General features: G+C 42.0%; 1 protein-coding gene across 1 annotated transcript in view; it reads right to left on the reverse strand.

Moving 5' to 3' along the window:
- LOC124285794 (protein EFR3 homolog B-like) overlaps positions 1 to 19224 on the reverse strand; it is an 83960-nt gene that overhangs the window by 34940 nt on the left and 29796 nt on the right. The window contains 2 exon segments of the mRNA XM_046722064.1: positions 2988 to 3119; positions 7394 to 7531. Coding sequence (XP_046578020.1) covers positions 2988 to 3119; positions 7394 to 7531 — 270 coding nt within the window.

The following is a 19224-nucleotide window of genomic DNA, read 5'->3' on the forward strand; positions in this document are numbered from 1 at the left end:
ACAGGACCAAACATGCAAGATATGTCAATGTATGATCATGAATTTTCAGTAACAAGCAACATTAAACCAAGTTGATTGAGGCAGGACTTATCAATAACATGGATTTCAAGTGATTACAAAGGATTTACCTGACCAGGCCAACAAATGGGGGTCCTAAGCTACCAAATGATGATGTGAATGAAACGTCAAAACTAGTGCCATAGCTCTACAAGTTAGCCTGATAATGACACTTTTTAAATGGTTACAAAGACAGATGTTTAAAAAAGAAGTTGCTGTCAGCATGGATATTGAAATCATAGTGGGGACTGTAAACTCACCCCAGAGTCTATAGATCTGAACAAATAATGATGTCCTCATGTTGGGAAACTGGCTCAACCAACTATGCTGTTTGAGATAGTTTAAGGGTAGGACAAAAACAAGGTCAAAATTTAAAATACTTAAAAACCCAGAAAATATTGGTGAAAGCCAGGTGGCCATGTTGTCAATCAGATTTAAATTGAGATGTCATCTCTGGTGGAAACAACAATTTGAAATCTTTCTTTCTTCAATGAATCTGATGGTTACCACATAAGGACATGTATTTGGAGACATGTTAGGATAAAGAGCCAACATGCAAAGGTCAAAAAGGGTCAAAATGTTAAACATGGTGAAAAAAACACTGCTGTATTGAGCCACTCCTGTCTACAATTTCATTGCATTCTGGACAAAAAAGGCTACGTAATGTTCATAAGTAGTTTCAACTTACAACATGGCCCAAGAGCAAGTTTCAAATCAAAGGTTAAATCTAATACATACAAAAATCGACCTCTTTGTGGGGCCTTTTATTGACTACATGTGACAAATCTTGATTATCTTTGAACAAAATATTACTAGAGTAAAAAGCCAACACAGGTTTCACAAGGCCATATTGAAGGTGAGATTCAAACCTTCTGAACAGTATTCATTTGCATGGGCCCAGTGGTATCAGAGAAGTTGTGTCTGACACACAGAGAACAAACAGGCCACAACACAAGGTCACTTGAACACGCTGCCGCAGCTGATGTCAAACAACACAAGCCAAGGGGCCATTAGTTAAAAATGGATATAGAGTTTCCAAACTGACAGAATCTTAAAGTACAGATGCTACAGGAAGAATTTGACTGTGCACCCTATTTTTAAAAAATATGTATGAAAATTAATTGTAAGTGGCACCAAATTAAAAAATAGAAGAATTCATTCCTTGACATGCAAGAAAATATTCAGGCTCAAAGTGGAGGCACATTATTTTGGTATCCATTTTCCCTATATGTAAAGATGTGATGTCCGTAAATTCCCTGTAACACATCAGTCAGTTAGAGAGTACAAGGCTGACAGGAACTATGTGGCACAGACCAATTCTGCAATGATTAGACATGTTTTCACAGCTGCAGTTTTCATGACAGAATAAGAGTTTCACTGTGCGATTCCCTTTGAAAGTTTAAGTGACTTGATTTCAGCTTCCGAAGTGGCTTGTTAGGCCTATTTATACTCTTCACATTTGGATGTAATCAAATTTTCTCAATAAAAGAGGCAGGCATTTTTCCCTTGCTCTTAATTTCTCCTAGCAATTTGAAAATGAATAAAAGTAAATTGATTTTTGATTCAGCATGCTGAAGTCTAATCAGAAAGCGTTTGGTATAGATCGAGTCTGTTTGGCAATGCCACGTGTGTAATGCGTGGAAGAGACGAAGTACTTTCAGCAGGCCGATATTGACCAAGACTCAGGTAGAACAGCCTGAGAGTAGGAGACCCATGGGAACTGGAGTGAACACAATGCTACCTGGCAACTCATAGCCCCAAGCAATGCAGTCTGTCGTTACGCCATTCACACCCACAGAGTGCAGGAGGAAGATTAAATGGTATGGGATCCTGGCTATATCATATACGTGGAGCACAATTGCCTTCTGACCAGGCATGTAATCACAAAATTGGTTTGTTTGTCGTTCCGTGTATGTCAGTAAAGGTGGTGTATAAGAGTGATTAGTGACAGCATCAGCATGATTGCCTGGACTGATATAACAGGTGCTGGAGACAAAAGGCACACTTTATCACTCATGCTCTGACATGGATGTAATGAATAACCTAACTGATACAGTTATATAATTAGTTCTGGCAAACATGCATTACTGTCTGACCAAACTAACAATATAATCCATCCATCTGTCTGCCTGTTTGTCTGTTGTAGTGCATGCACACTAAGATGCCATGTTGCAGTTTAGCATAGATGCCCTCTGAAACATGATTGCCTTACGCCAGGCACCAAGGTGGTAACAAGTAACATATTCTAATGTCTTTCTTCAGATGCAGCAAGGGATTAAACCAACAACCTTCCATTCTCTAGACAAACTCTCCTTCCAAACCAGCCAGGCCATCTCCCACACATGGTCGCCATGGTACCCATGGGAGACATGTATGTGATGATCCAGTGAGCAACAGCCAAGGAATATTAAGAGCAAGCCAGCCTCATCTTACACACACATTAAAAAAACACACCATGTATTAGTGATTCATCACAATGTTCTCACTGGACAGAATTTCTGCCAGTCATCCTCTTTAATCCTTGCCACTCATTCACAGGCAGCTTTTGATCAATATTCACTGTCTATTCCAACTGTGCCTACAGTCACTCGGCAACAGTTCATCTCCTGTACTCAATGACCCTCCCCACTATATCATCCCACGATGTGTCATGCCGTCTCCAGGACTCCCTCCTCAGGTACACACAACAAGAGGAAAATGAATTGTGCTCACTTTCACTTGTTTCCCACAAACAGCAAAACCAAAACAAATCTCACAACTTTTTTGTCTGCAAATTGACCTGTCAATATGGAAAAGTGAATCTCTAATACTCCCTGCTTGTCAAACAACACATACATGGCATGACATCGGAGAAGTGACAGAGAATTAGAATAAAATCAAACCCAACAAAAACAAGACAGAAAGTATCTACATCCTACAAATGTACTCACATTAACACTGGCCTGAGCACCGTCTCAATGTAGCCAAAGGACGCCCGACACACCAGGTCCCGAAACACCGTCTCCGCAGCATAGGAGGGACTCTCCTCATCCCGGGGACTGTCTGTACCCTGGCTCAACACACTGTCCAGGAAAGGAGGACAATTAGCACAGTACAACATATTGCAACAGTACAATGTTTGAAAACTAGTGCAAAACATTTCTATACCCTAAGTGATAGCTTAACAATGGGTGGCCTGTATTAGGTCAGCGAATATGGCTAGCCTGTCCTATGCTCTCTACAGATTTCTGTTATTGAAACCCAAACATACTCCAAACATACACTGAAGAAAGAAGAAAGTTTCAAGACCTGAGTAGATTTAACTAAACCTGCAGAGGTTTCCACTTCTTTGAAGAGAGTCGTCCTTGGGGTACATATATGCATTTTCTGCAGCTAAAAATGTCCTGTGACAGTTGTATCAATGTTTTAATAAAAATATTGTACAATAAATAAAAATCTTTTTATCTATTATACGGCCCCCACCACATGGAGTTACCTCCCTGCTATGCATGCGCAGCAAACCAGGTAAGCACCTAGGCCCGTATCATCATTCCTTCTGCTGAATAAATCAGTGAACAGAATTGCGGGGAGGTGGGCGGCCCTACCCCAAGGACGACTCTCTTCAAAGAATTGGAAACCTCTGCAGGTTTAATTAATTCTTTTTCATAGAGATCGTCCTTGGGGTACATATATGCATAAACTCAGACTCCCAAAGACCGGAGGCCAGGGAGGAGAGAATTCTGTCAAAGTACACATGAATAGCGATCATTAGGAATAATGTAACAGACGCCACAACACTCACCTGTCACGTGTCCCGGAGCTTCCACAAGAAGCATTATGGGAGGGTAACCGACAGGGAGGATAAGTACTGAGAACCGACCTCGTAGGTTAAGCATAGCAATTCGTACACAGTGTGAAAATAAACAACCCCGCACACATCATGATCTATTAGAGAGCACCGTAAGGGGGAAAAACCAACTCACAACCGACCATAATCTCCGGAGAGAATTGAAAGGAGTTAGATCACACAACAGCTGATATATCAATAAAACACAATTGAAAGCAGCGTCAACGAACCAGATAACCAAGACTCACTCGGTCAGGGTGGCAGGACACTGTCCACTGGAGAGAAAAGAACGGCCAAAACGCGCACGATCACGTGAATGTGTATCGAGCTGATAGTGCCTGATAAAAGTGCTAGGCCTGCTCCAAATAGCGGCAGAGCATCTCTTTAATGGGTAGTGCCGATGCAAAAGCTTTTGACGTGGCTACTGCCCTGACCGAGTGAGCCTTCAACCCCTCAGGGGAGGCTTGCCTTTAAGCCTGATAAGCAGCACAAATGACCGATACAAGCCAGCGAGACAGGGTCTGTTTGCTCGCCGGCACCCCAGCCTTCCCTCCACCATAACAGCAGAACAGATGGGTACCCGTACGGATCCCCTGTGTTTGTTTGATATAGACCTTGAGAGTCTTTCGGACATCCAACGGGTGAGTGGTCGTTGCAGAGGTCCCCGATGTGGAAGGCTGGGTAAGAGTAGGAAGTTTGATAGGAGCTGTCACATGGAAAGCGTGATCGACCTCATACGGTAAGTATCCGGGAGGCGAATACTGACACGATCTGGCTGGAACACAGTCAGCGCGTGGTCTGCCGACATAGCATGTAAGTTGCCCACCCTACACCCAGATGTTACCGCCACCAGAAATACAGCCTTCCATGTTAACAACTGAATGGAAATGGCCGATAGATGTGAGAATGTAGGAACGGACAGCCAATCTAGCACAATTGACATGACGGCACCGGAGTGCGACGTATGCCGGTGAATTCTGGCAGGTCTCGCTTCCACATTGGTAAATGGCCGATACTGACGGTGGAAAGCACCCAAGTGTTGCTGGTAGCCTTCTCCCACTTCGGCAGGAATAGAGAGAGGCGGCCCTCCACTGGGACGTGTGGTAAGAGAGCGTGAGTGGTCCCTTGCAGACGAACTGACTGGGACGGACCCACGGCGACAGCCTGCTGGGTTAACGGGAGGTTGGGGCAGACCTCCCGTGAGCGCGAAAAGGCTGATGGGAGCCAGACGAAGAGGACTGCTCCTTGCCCTTACCTTTGGCGGGACGGCTCCTCCTCCTACCCCTGCCCAGCGGCCGAAGCCAGCCGGCAGACACGAGTGTAGGCTGCACCCCAGAGGAGGAAACCGCTACGGGGCGAGAAGCCCGTGGATGCTCCAACAAGGCCTTAGAGTCCTTGAAGGAGGTAGCTGTAGTAGCAGCCTCCCGAATGACCTGCTGAGCCCCCGGAAACAACGTCGCTCCCAGCCGGAACTGAAGGGCTAGCAAGGTCTGCTGTGTCGCTGCCAAGTAGCGGGACATCGACAGCCACATGACTACGCACATCACTGTAGACGCCGCAGACCGCAAAGAGTCACGCACTAGGTGGGCCTGCACTTCAGACAACTGGCGAAGCAGAACAACATGCGGGGACACGTCCCCAGTGCTCCCTTCAGCCTCCAGAGCCAAACATTTGGATAGAGGAAAGGTAGGCCTCATGGATCACCACCCGCACCTGCTGCATGGCATTCCGATAGACTTCCTCATAAGTCCGGTTAGCTTGCAGCAGGGGGGCGCCCGCAAGGGCAAACGGTGGTACTTAACGCCCTTGCTTGGCAGCCGGGGCTGCACCAGAGGCAGCCGAGCCTCCCCCTAGGGCGACCGAAGTGAAGACGCACTCGTTAACCACCGGCACAAAGAACAGCGAATCGTCCCCCAGCTGGTACCTCTTAACGAGTTCGGGCAAATCGAATCGGAGGCATGTCCCAACCAGGAGGAGATCCATCACGTCCTGCACCAGGGAAGGCAAGATGCAGAGCAGTGTCTGCGAGGGTTGCCTAGGGGCAAAGGCTTCGCCCGGCAGGCGGAACTTAGATGAGTCCGAGTGACAGGTGGGTACAACGGCTTGGGGAATATACTTTGAATCGGCACCCGAGCCCGAGTCAGAATCCGAGTCTCCTCGAAAAGAGGATCCGAACCCCGACCCGTTGGGAGGCCGAGCCCCAGACACCGAGGGAAGGGAAGAGCCTAAGGAACTCCCCGCTCCCGCGGCACAGGGAACGGAACCCCAGGAATCCTCAACGGACCCTGCGCCAGCACCGAGAGGGGGACTGGGAGCGAACCCTCCCCTCAGGGATAGCCGAGGCGTCTGGACCAGAACGGAACCCCAGGAATCCTCAACGGACCCTGCGCCAGCACCAAGAGTGGGACTGGGAGCGAACCCTCCCCCTCCGGGATAGCCGAGGCGTCTGGACCCGAAGTCAGAGGCAAAGGATCGACAGACACCTCCAGGCTTAAGGGATCGAGCCGGGCTCAGCGATCCCATCCCTGGACTCTCGGTCCCCTGCTCAGAGTGGGCGAGGAACCCGACGGAGACTTCCAAACGACTCGTGAACAAGGGACTTCACAGAGTCCATATGCTGCTGGAAAAGTTGTGTAATTAAATACATATCAAAACCACTGTGGGATGACTGGGGAGGCGTCTTATGCGACTTAGGTTTCTTAGCCGGTTTGGATGTTTTAGCTTTAGACGGGGGGACCTCCTGGGTAAGTTCCCCTTCCGCCTCTCGCAATTCCTTGTAGAACCGGAAATCCGCAGCCCTCCATTTCTGGGCCCGGGGAGAAAAGGCCATGCAAAGGTCACAAACATCGGGGTTGTGTCCCACCTTCTCAAGGCAGCACAAGCACTTATCGTGCTTATCGGCTCTTGGAATGTTCTGCCCGCAGACAGAACACCCAGTAAACACCTGAATGCAAACACGCAAGCATGTAGCTAACAGCGGAGCCAGCAGCATAAATATACACGTACAAAACATTGAAAATTACGTGAATGCGACCACGGGAAGAAATACTTGGTTAATAACGCAATATGACAACCACGTGGCACACTAAACTTCCCGCCATGGAAAAGCAACACGTGCGTAAAGCACGGGAAAGCTAGCGTAAAGATTAATACAAAGAATGAGAAATAACAGACTGCAAAGTCAATAAAACTATTCTGTCAAGAACAAAGAAAGACCATACATACAGTTGAAGTCTCAGACATTATTCTTTATCTCACAAGAGAGGTATTCAGCAAGGCAACTCGAACACGTGTGAACGCTTTGAGTGACAGCAGAAGGAATGATGATACGGGCCTAGGTGCTTACCTGGTTGGCTGCACATGCGTAGCAAGGAGGTAACTCCACGTGGTGGGAGCCGAATAATAGATAAAAAGATTTTTATTTATTGTACAATATTTTTATTAAAACATTGATATGTTCCTCTTCTCCATGTTGTACAGCAGTGAAGGTAACTAGAGGTACACACTCACCTTCTCTCCTCCATGTTGTACAGCAGTGAAGGTACTATCTTGTCCATGTGTACAGGATCCCAGATGTTGACCTGCAAGTCATCCGACACTGTCTTCCTCACCACACCCTGCAGTCCACTCAGACCCGCCTGTCGGATCCTACGACGACAGCAAAACACAGTCATCACATCTAGTAACATTTTCACAACTGGATACCTACATCTGCTAGACTCCAAGCAGCTCAAGGCATACAGGTGATCTCTCCAACTGTCTCAGTAGGCCTTATAACCATGCTCTGTTAGCCCAACCATCAGCGATGCCTCCAACATACATATACAGATACACTTCCACACCAGCTGTGACACACTATACCTGGCAGTGTCCAACACTGTCTGGGCTCCTAGTTGTGTCTGTGTTGGTCTTAAGTTATTGTCATTATCTCCTGAGCCAGAGTTTCTCAGGTCAGTATTCCACCGAGGTTTAGATTACAGATCAGCCATGTCCATGATGTGCAGCCAGCCATTAAAGAACAACTACCAAGTCTCATAAAGACACGGTGAATTCCCCACTGCTTGTTTCCATCCGTGAATTATATAACACTCCTCCATCACTCCACAAGTGAATCTTTTGCAACATTTGTTGAGATTCACTTCAAAGATTGGCATTGTTTCAAATTATTTTCCTCTTGCTTTCCTGCTACATATCTCTCAATATGATTCATTAGTTCATATCAGTGGTAATTCAGGTTCCTTCTAAGGTACAAGTGGGTCCAGGCAGTAGCTGAAAGGAGTTTTGAAAATTGGTAAGCGGAATCCGCACATCAGATTAATGAGATATTAATGAGAGATCTTGAGCTGGGAGATGCTATTTATCTAGGCCAGAGAAACACTCATATTCCAAATGACACAGAAAATAGCGTTCCTATCTGTAAGACATGATCAGAGTCTATGAGAGAACTGTATCAACTTCAGACTGTCTAAATGCCATGGTAATATTTCTCCTGCTCAGATATGAACCCATATTTATAGAAGATATGATCCATTTTACCTTGGTCAATATTGCTTGTCTTCATGGCATTACTTTTATACAAAATTGCAATGGAGAACTATCACCAACAAAATATTTCAAACCCATATCGGACACCAGTTTCATTACTGAAATACATGTTTACAAACCCAGAAATGTGTGTGACAACTGTCTGCATGTCAAGGGACATGTTTACCATCCTGCACAGGGACAATCCTCCAGATACCTGTTACTAACCTCTTCTCTACTGGCAGTCATCTGGGAAATAGAGCTATTCCAGTATCTCATAGCAATGTGCAACACACTCCAGTTGGAACATGATAAACACACAGCAAACTCATACAGCTTAATATGTTTTCTATCACGTCTTTCCACTGGCTCAGTGGCAATTCACTAACAAAATGTTCAGGAACTAAAAACGGATCACACACCTAACAGACAAACAACCCTGGAGAGCAGTCACAATAAAGAGATAATAGCACCACATAGATACAACAACCCTGGAGAGCAGCCACAATAAAGAGATAATAGCACCACATAGATACAACAACCCTGGAGAGCAGTCACAATAAAGAGATAATAGCACCACATAGATACAACAACCCTGGAGAGCAGTCACAATAAAGAGATAATAGCACCACATAGATACAACAACCCTGAGAGCAGCCACAATAAAGAGATAATAGCACCACATAGATACAACAACCCTGAGAGCAGCCACAATAAAGAGATGATAGCACCACATAGATACAACAACCCTGGAGAGCAGTCACAATAAAGAGATAATAGCACCACATAGATACAACAACCCTGGAGAGCAGCCACAATAAAGAGATAATAGCACCACATAGATACAACAACCCTGAGAGCAGTCACAATAAAGAGATAATAGCACCACATAGATACAACAACCCTGGAGAGCAGCCACAATAAAGAGATAATAGCACCACATAGATACAACAACCCTGGAGAGCAGTCACAATAAAGAGATGATAGCACCACATAGATACAACAACCCTGGAGAGCAGTCACAATAAAGAGATAATAGCACCACATAGATACAACAACCCTGGAGAGCAGTCACAATAAAGAGATAATAGCACCACATAGATACAACAACCCTGAGAGCAGTCACAATAAAGGAGAGCAGTCACAATAAAGAGATAATAGCACCACATAGATACAACAACCCTGAGAGCAGTCACAATAAAGAGATAATAGCACCACATAGATACAACAACCCTGAGAGCAGTCACAATAAAGAGATAATAGCACCACATAGATACAACAACCCTGGAGAGCAGTCACAATAAAGAGATAATAGCACCACATAGATACAACAACCCTGGAGAGCAGTCACAATAAAGAGATAATAGCACCACATAGATACAACAACCCTGAGAGCAGTCACAATAAAGAGATAATAGCACCACATAGATACAACAAGCCTGGAGAGCAGTCACAATAAAGAGATGATAGCACCACATAGATACAACAACCCTGAGAGCAGTCACAATAAAGAGATAATAGCACCACATAGATACAACACCCCTGAGAGCAGTCACAATAAAGAGATAATAGCACCACATAGATACAACAACCCTGGAGAGCAGTCACAATAAAGAGATGATAGCACCACATAGATACAACAACCCTGAGAGCAGTCACAATAAAGAGATAATAGCACCACATAGATACAACAACCCTGAGAGCAGTCACAATAAAGAGATAATAGCACCACATAGATACAACAACCCTGAGAGCAGTCACAATAAAGAGATAATAGCACCACATAGATACAACAACCCTGGAGAGCAGTCACAATAAAGAGATAATAGCACCACATAGATACAACAACCCTGGAGAGCAGTCACAATAAAGAGATAATAGCACCACATAGATACAACAACCCTGGAGAGCAGTCACAATAAAGAGATAATAGCACCACATAGATACAACAACCCTGGAGAGCAGTCACAATAAAGAGATAATAGCACCACATAGATACAACAAGCCTGGAGAGCAGTCACAATAAAGAGATAATAGCACCACATAGATACAACAACCCTGGAGAGCAGCCACAATAAAGAGATAATAGCACCACATAGATACAACAAGGGTATGATGACACACTAATACTTCCAGATGATGACAACACCCCACCTTGTTATCAGGGTATGATGACACACTAATACAGCCAGATGATGACTGATGGTGACAACACCGCACCTTGTTATCAGGGTATGATGACACGCTAATACTTCCAGATGATGACAGATGGTGACAACACCCCACCTTGTTATCAGGGTATGAAAACACACTAATAAACCCAGATGATGACTGATGGTGAGAATATCCCACCTTGTTATCAGGGTATGATGACACACTAATACAGCCAGATGATGACAGATGGTGACAACACCGCACCTTGTTATCAGGGTATGATGACACACTAATACACCCAGATGATGACAGATGGTGACAACACCCACCTTGTTATCAGGGTATGGTGATGCACTAATACTGCCAGATGATGACAGATGGTGACAACACCCCACCTTGTTATCAGGGTGTGATGACACACTCATACAGCCAGATGATGACAGATGGTCACAACACCCCACCTTGTTATCAGGGTGTGATGACACACTAATACAGCCAGATGATGACAGATGGTGACAACATCCCAGCTTGTTATCAGGGTGTGATGACACACTAAAACAGCCAGATGATGACTGATGGTGACAACACCCCACCTTGTTATCAGGGTATGATGACTCACTAATACAGCCAGATGATGACAGATGCTGACAACATCCCAGCTTGTTATCAGGGTATGATGACACACCAATACAGCCAGATGATGACAGATGGTGACAACACCCCACCTTGTTATTAGGGTATGATGACACACCAATACAGCCAGATGATGACAGATAGTGACAACACCCCACCTTGTTATCAGGGTATGATGACACACTAATACAGCCAGACGATGACTGATGGCATTCTGAGAAACTGAGAACTGTTTAATTCAAATTAGGAATTTTACTACCATATATACTAAAGACTTGGGGACCAAATACTGCCCTGTGGGGAAACCGAGCAATACCCTGGGTGATTAATCAAAACAAACTGCTTACATCATGTGTGTACATAAGAAACCACATCATTAAGAGGACTGCTGCATTACAGAATTTCTATAGAGCATACCAAAATGATGAAAACCATGGCATATCATTCAACCAGATTTCCATGTAAATATATGCCTAATCTCTTGATCACTGTGTATCCATGGCAACAAGACTTAGCCTGGTGTCAGTGATTATTTCTTATGGCCTGAGCAGATCTACCAAAACTGGTCCTCCAATTCATTATAGTAGGGAAGTTAATAATTGATGGTGCTGTGCCTCCACACGAGACTAATCAAGCCAGCATCTGCCTAGTGACTGACACACTCCGCATCATTAAGAGTTCTGTACAGTAACACGGCTAAGGGTTTTTTGGGTTTTATTGCTCACAAGAAAAATAATGATAGTACCATCAAAAACAGTGTGAATTTTGTAAAACTATATGATAGAAATGTGTGATATCATCTTATTTATGCGTAAACCAACAGAAAACATGTTGCTCTATATGCAGAATCCTCCAGAAGAGTGTCTCTACATCCAGAGCCAAGAAGTATCAAGCACAAGGTGACCTAGAACATATACAAGATATATCCATCACCTTCTCCTTGCTGAATCACCGGGACAATTAACCTCCTCGTAGATAGCGGAGAACAGCACAGCCGTTGCCTCCACCACAACTACTGCATTCAATAAAGCTATCCAGTCTGGTCTCAGTGAACAGTCTCTGTCTGCGTGGAATGGACCAGTCCAGCACATGGCAAGCTGGGATAAGGGATACTACAGCAATACTCAATCACTCCGCTAGGATGAAGATCAATAATTGATCAGGTAGAGATGAGAGCAACTGAGGGTGTATTGAAATAGCATGGAGACAGTTGCGGACAGTCTCACCAAGCCAGAACTGTCACAAGGACTGCTTAGCTACAAGTGATCATCTCCCGAACCTCTAACATCACTAGCTCCAGGGACCTGATCACAAACATGACTGACAGTAACTCAATACAAACATGTCTAATATAAGACAACAATATCTAACCCTGCCCTTCTTCTGTAGTCAACTTAACTTTCCACTTTCGCTGGGCTTTTGACAGTTAACATTCAGGAACCTCAATGCAATGTAAATACTTTATATTAGATTATGAACCAAACACAGAAAACTCCCATCCTCTAAAATGACCAGATATGTGTTCATCTTCTCTCCCATATAATGACATAGCTGGCACTCGTCTGGTCACAGTTCCAAAGGCTTCTATTCATCTAGGATGAAGACGACTTCAGAATGACCAATTGCCCACATATTTTCCCAGGAATTTACAGATTCAAGGCAACTGTGCCACTTGAAAAACAATGTATAGAATTAATAAAAGCATTGATTCACACTTCCATTTTTACATAAAAGATGTCCGGCTCCTCAAATAGATGCAATTTAACATCCTACAACCAGGACAAAAATGCTCAATACTTATGATCCAAGCATTCTTGTGGGGAAGTTACAGATATATATCTTACACTAATGTCATTCATCTTCTGCATACATTAGAATTCACAAACAACAGTTCCTGTGTAATCTGCATTACGTAAATCTGACATGTTATACAGCTCAAATGAATTTAACATCATGTTTTGTGATGTGGTTGCTGGGTCCCCTCACAGAATGAGACTGTATAATTGACCACTTGCAGGAAACATACACACCCTCAGTGGGGAAATAGCATAGATTTCCTGCTGCACTGTCAAGTCACTGTGACTGGTGAAGCAAACAGCCCACACAGCAACTGATGTCTAGGACAAACAATCAGATCCACATGAATATTTCCGATGTCTCAACAAACAGAGGGGATCACTCATAACCTACAAGAACCAAGGACATACAAAATCAGTAACCAAATCAAACAATGTGTTTAGGTGGTTGCTCTGGCAGCAAGTCTAAGAATTGATCGGCTTTCAGTTTCTATTAAAAACCAGGAGCTCTGGGCAGATGTCATTGAAAAAAAATCCATCATAAACAAAGTATTCCATTTAAATCATCCAGGAATGAATCAAAATGTGAAAATGTCTCACTTTTTTAGAGCTTTATCGTAAACATCTCAATTATTGTTCCATCATTAGCATTATGTTATATTAGTATTACTACTATTTTTCACCTATTTGTTTACTACAAATCACTCAGTAACTAATTGCCAGGTTCTGGCCACATTTTGTACATGTCTGTAGACAGCTGTGTCACAGATTACAGAAAAATTGAAGATCCAATTGCCATGGTCAGATAATTAAAACATATTATACTTTATAGATATATTTTGTCCTATTGCTTGTTCAAACACTGTTAAACTTTACATGTTTCTGTTTCTTTAAGCCATTGAAATTATATTTTATTCATGTGGTTTGGTAGCCAGATTTGATTTAAAGTTTTTAGAATGCATTTATCTTTGTTTGGGGTACACATCTGCCAAACCCTAATCCATCACTTGAAATACCTCCTGACTTTCTGAGACTTGTCTTCATGCTTCAAATATCATTTGTCTACCAATTTCCAATACACTTTTGGTTGTATTCATATTAGTTTTACTTCACATCAAATTTTTCTCATCAATTTAAATTCAAAAGTCATGTCTTGCAAGGTTCTTCACAGAAATGTTTTGATACCAGATGCACACCGTTTGTGTTCTTGGTTGCAAGTAAAAGTAACTTGATTACCATGTTTTGAGTACATATCTCCATACTCAATACATCAAACCGTGTCAACTGTTTCCCCAAACCTCCTTTGGTTGAAACCATATGGGACACTACTAGTGACATCCTTTCTGTACAGAAAATATTGAAAGTTGGAATTATCTATCATCATTGATTTTGTCTCTTTTTTTTTTGGTTGCTTTTTTTGTGCATGTCAAAAGTAACATATTTGGTCTTCAGGTTTCCATTAAACACACTTGCAAAGATGCTATGTAATCATATGTCGAGATGTGTTAGTATGTTGTGATACCAAGCCCCATTCACTGTCTTTACATTGACAATACAGCCAAGTACAGTCTTGTCTAACACATCTTTGTGTTGGTATATGTGTGTATATGGGTCTTGTTGACCTTGAAACTGTTCATGACCCCTGCCACTTTGGGCTAGTATGTCCAGGAATGGGTGCTGTCTGTCCATCACAACTTGCTTCTGGAGCGTAGCTCTAAGAGAATTCTATATTTGCACAGATATCACAGACGTCTAGTCATGAATTGGTGCCTTATTATAATACCTCTTGATGTTTTTGACATGCAAGCCTGTTTCCGAGACAACAATGCTTTTGTTAATTAAGTTACTGTAAAAAGAGTTTTTATGTGATTTAGTTTACATGCAGTAAGCCATATATTTCAGTCGGGAAGTAGCAAATACTTTGTATTACATCAAGATAGAACCATGGGACATTCTGGTTAAAGCATGCCAAACATGTTTATTCGAACCAGAAGTAACATGCAACAAAACTGAACTACAGATAACTTTGTTGTAAACTGAGCTACAATCACAGGTCACTCTAACAGGCAATGTCTTCTAAAACCTGTAAAATGTAACATATATTTGGTCTTGGGTTGAAAACCATCCAGGATTTAAACCCAAACAGTCAGAAAAAGGCACCTAATGCCATAAAAAAGGTCAGTGACCTTACCCAGTACTACTCCTCCCTCCCTTACAATGGGTCAAATAAGTTACAGTAGCAATAACTTACAGGTCCTGTAATACAAGTCAGTGCACTCACAAGTAACCACTGTTGATTCTCTTAAATCTGGTCTGTCTGCTTAATCTGGAATAATATTGGATGCGTGCATGAATTTGATGCAAAATGCCCTCTTGTTGAATTAGCTAGCTTTCTTCAAAGTTTCCCTCCTAAAATTTCCCAAACGATCAACCCTGCCATGCTTGTAAAAAAAAACAGGGGAGGTAACTCTATATTTCAATCTATCATCAAACATTTTCAGTTGACAGCACTCAACTTTTTACTAGTGCTTCAATTATTTGCTACACCTGAAAAATACTATAAATATACTTACAACATGCTTTACTATTCAACTGTATATTTGTTAATGCATACAAACATGTTATTTCAATTCTATAAATTGCTTGCATTTGAGAAAATACCATCGTTCATAACTTTCTATATTTGATAGAAATGTCTGCCCGACAATAGATGTATATCTTGTATCCTGATGACAATTTGTAGAACCAGGCTAAATTTGATGAGAGAATGACATTTTCCCCAAATGCTGTGACAATAAGAGGCCTTGGTTTGACAATTAGCACTCACAGTGGGTCTGTCCATCAAGCTGTGTTTGTGACAAGTCTTCAGTATACCATACACTGAATCCACCTTTTAACACATGACAGACACTAGTTCTGATCCCACCATAGCTGTTTACAGCACAAACATTACAATGTCTATGTTCTCAAGTCAGCGCATAAGTTTATTATTAATTACATTTAGTGATTTGTATTACCATGATCTTACATGTAACAAAACATGTATCTGCAAGGGGTGTCAGTCCAAGAAATGGACATATCAAATGGGAACATGACCAATGGGGTGTAACTGTGGGACAGGTGAAAAGTACAGCACATGGACCACGAAGACAGTGTTTGCACAAAACTGACCACAAGTGTTACCCTATTATCAATGTGATCAGGTTGAAAATTGACATGGCAGTGTCTATTTTCTTGTACCTATCCAAAATGGTTTACAAAAACAACAGTGAAGAAAGGATAAATGTCTACTCAGCAACTATCTTAAAAAAAAACAACTTGTGTGGTTCACTGATATCCTAATTTGTTCAAAATTAAACTTACATTAGATTTATTTAAAATCATTCATTTGGATGAAAACATATTTTTATCATTATTTTGAAAATGAGTAAATTCTTGAATCAGAATTATCAATCATTTAGTAAAGAAAATATTCCAAACATTACCTCTTAAAATGTTAATCTTCAGCAAACACCATCTCAATGAAGATGACTTTCGAAAACTCATACAAAATCTGGAAAAGCTGTTAAAATATTTTCTTAGCATAGAAGCATGCCAAAAATAATGGCCTGATGTTAATCTCTACTTTAGTTTATTAAAACCAATTTTAACTGAGATCAATGTTCCACATGTTGTGCACAATGAGGTGTGATTGACAAAAAGTAAAGATGTGATCACTGTAATTATACATTCTACAGAGAAATACATTTTGTTACAACAGAGAGGGAGAGTTTAGTTTTACGCCACACTCAGCAATATTCCAGCGATATGGTGGCGGTCTATAATAATCGAGTCTGGACCAGACAATCCAGTGATCAACAGCATGAGCATCAACCTGCGCAATTGGGAACTGATAACATGTGTCAACAAAGTCAGTGAGCCTGACCACCCGATCCTGTTAGTCTTCTCTTACGACAAGCATGGATACAACAAAGAAATATTATAAATCTTTCAAATGACTCTGGTAACTAAGGACTTTCTTCCATATTTAATGAAGTAAAGTGTACTAGAAAAAGACCGACTGACTGAGTTTAGTTTTACGCCGCTTTTAGCAATATTCCAGCAATATCACGGCGGGGGACACCAGAAATGGGCTTAACACATTGTGCCCATGTGGGGAATCGAACCCGGGTCTTCGGCGTGACGAGCCAACGCTTTAACCATTAGGCTACCCCACCGCCCCACTAGAAAAAGAATAAATAGTGACACAGGCCACCATTTCTTTCAGGAACAGTGGGATACCGTGTAATGTTTCCATTTGTTAATTCACAAAATGTTGATATAAATATGTTGTTACTTATATGTAATGAATATTCCCTATCAAAACAAGAAAATTAACAGTGCATCCTGAATTACTTGCAGTCTTCAAGTAAATTGTAGTTCAATGAGAAATCTACATATTTTTAGTGACCTTGACCTATGATGAAGGTTATTTAAAAAAAAACAACATCAGGTAAATGTATGTAACACTAAAATGTATCACGAGGTATGTGTCTTACAAGGAGGTGATGCCTTGTCTTACAGCAGCACTGTAACACCGAGGAATCTTGTGATTAATGTTGGTGCAGACATTCGGTATCTACAGAAGTATCCCATTCAGGACTCCCAGATGCATCGTCCCTAGTCTAATTGCAGTGTAGTTCCACAGCAGATGCACAACATTATCCAAGATGTAATTACCACATGAGAAGGATCCTGTCTAATCTCATTCACACCATCAAAATTAGATTTCTTTCTTACCAAACAGGAGAGTTCCTCATCAGAGACATGTAAAATAACTCTTGACTGTAACCTCCAAAACCTCCTTACTTCAAGCTATTGATTTGTACAACTATCAGAACAGGATTACTCTCACGGTGTTTAATCAAGTATTTGATGATGAAGTTCCTTTAAAGAATATATGGAACAGGATTTGTAGTTGCTGCAGTAGGTAAATGGAACATGGTGAGTGAGTTTAGTTTTACGCCACACTCAGCAATATTCCAGGTATATGGCGGGAGTTTGTAAACAATCAAGTCTGGACCAGACAGTCCAGTGATCAACAGCATGAGCATCGATCTACACAATTGGGATACAATGATATGTGTCAACAAAGTCAGCGAGCCTGACCACCCAATCCCCTTAGTCGCCTCTTACAACAAAAGCATGGATTACTGAAGATCAATTCTAACAAGTATCTCCATGGTTACAAGTTACATCACCAAAGGAAGACATTTCCTTGATAGGTATTTTGAAGCTGGGGTTCTAAGGTGGATAACAATATAAGGCTGAACAACTTCCTCATTACAGTGAGAGCAAGGATTCTCTGTAGGTTCTAACACCGTTATCAAGCATGTGATGAACAGAATATGGAGGTGCATATATGCAAGTGTGAGGAAGTGTTTGTATAGTACAATAGGGATTAGGACTGAAATATCCTGGGGAAGCCAGTTAACAGGCAGACAGTCTGACTGAACATATGTATGTAACATAGGTGTGGATACACCACCTAACTAAGGAGCAATACAAGATAGGAGTACCCAGTCTGTAGTAGTGATTAGTCAGCATAAAGGAGAATGGCTAGTCTTATGAAGAGACAAACAGCTGGAACAATATTGCAACACCACCCTGCTCCTTCCAGCCCTAATTATGTGTGAATGAGACAGGTCCTTTCAACTACCATTTCTGTAGTAAACACATTAACTGTTTGATTAATCTTTGCACATCAGGGAAGTCTCATTTGTAACGAGAGGAAAATCTTGTTAACTCAGTTATCCTGCTTAATAACACATAAGGATAGGATTGTGGTTGATCCCTGATTCATTCACTGTCATTGATGTCTTCATTAGCTGAGCCAGTATTTCCAATGGACCTGAGCAGATGTGACATTCCATATGTGGTGTTGACACTGTGAGTGAGGAAGCCTCATTTGCTCAGACCATAATAATCTAATCCTACATCATACAGAGATGAGTACCAGGTGTTAGGCAGCTGATGGTGTAACACTGTCAGGAACTAACTTAAAACTGCAAAATTATTTACCCAAATTTTGTTACATGCATCAGGAAATATATTCAAGGAATAAAGATTGAAATACCCTGGTTTACAATGATTGGATAACCACGAGAGGGATCTTTTCAGCAAGTTTCATCTAGAAGTATTTATATACTGAACATCTTTGAAAACCCACCAGTCTAAAATTGTCCATATTTTCAT

Source organism: Haliotis rubra, unplaced genomic scaffold (genome assembly GCF_003918875.1).
Source record: "Haliotis rubra isolate DU_JTF1 unplaced genomic scaffold, ASM391887v1 Scf110, whole genome shotgun sequence".
NCBI classification, from domain to species: Eukaryota; Metazoa; Mollusca; class Gastropoda; order Lepetellida; family Haliotidae; genus Haliotis; species Haliotis rubra.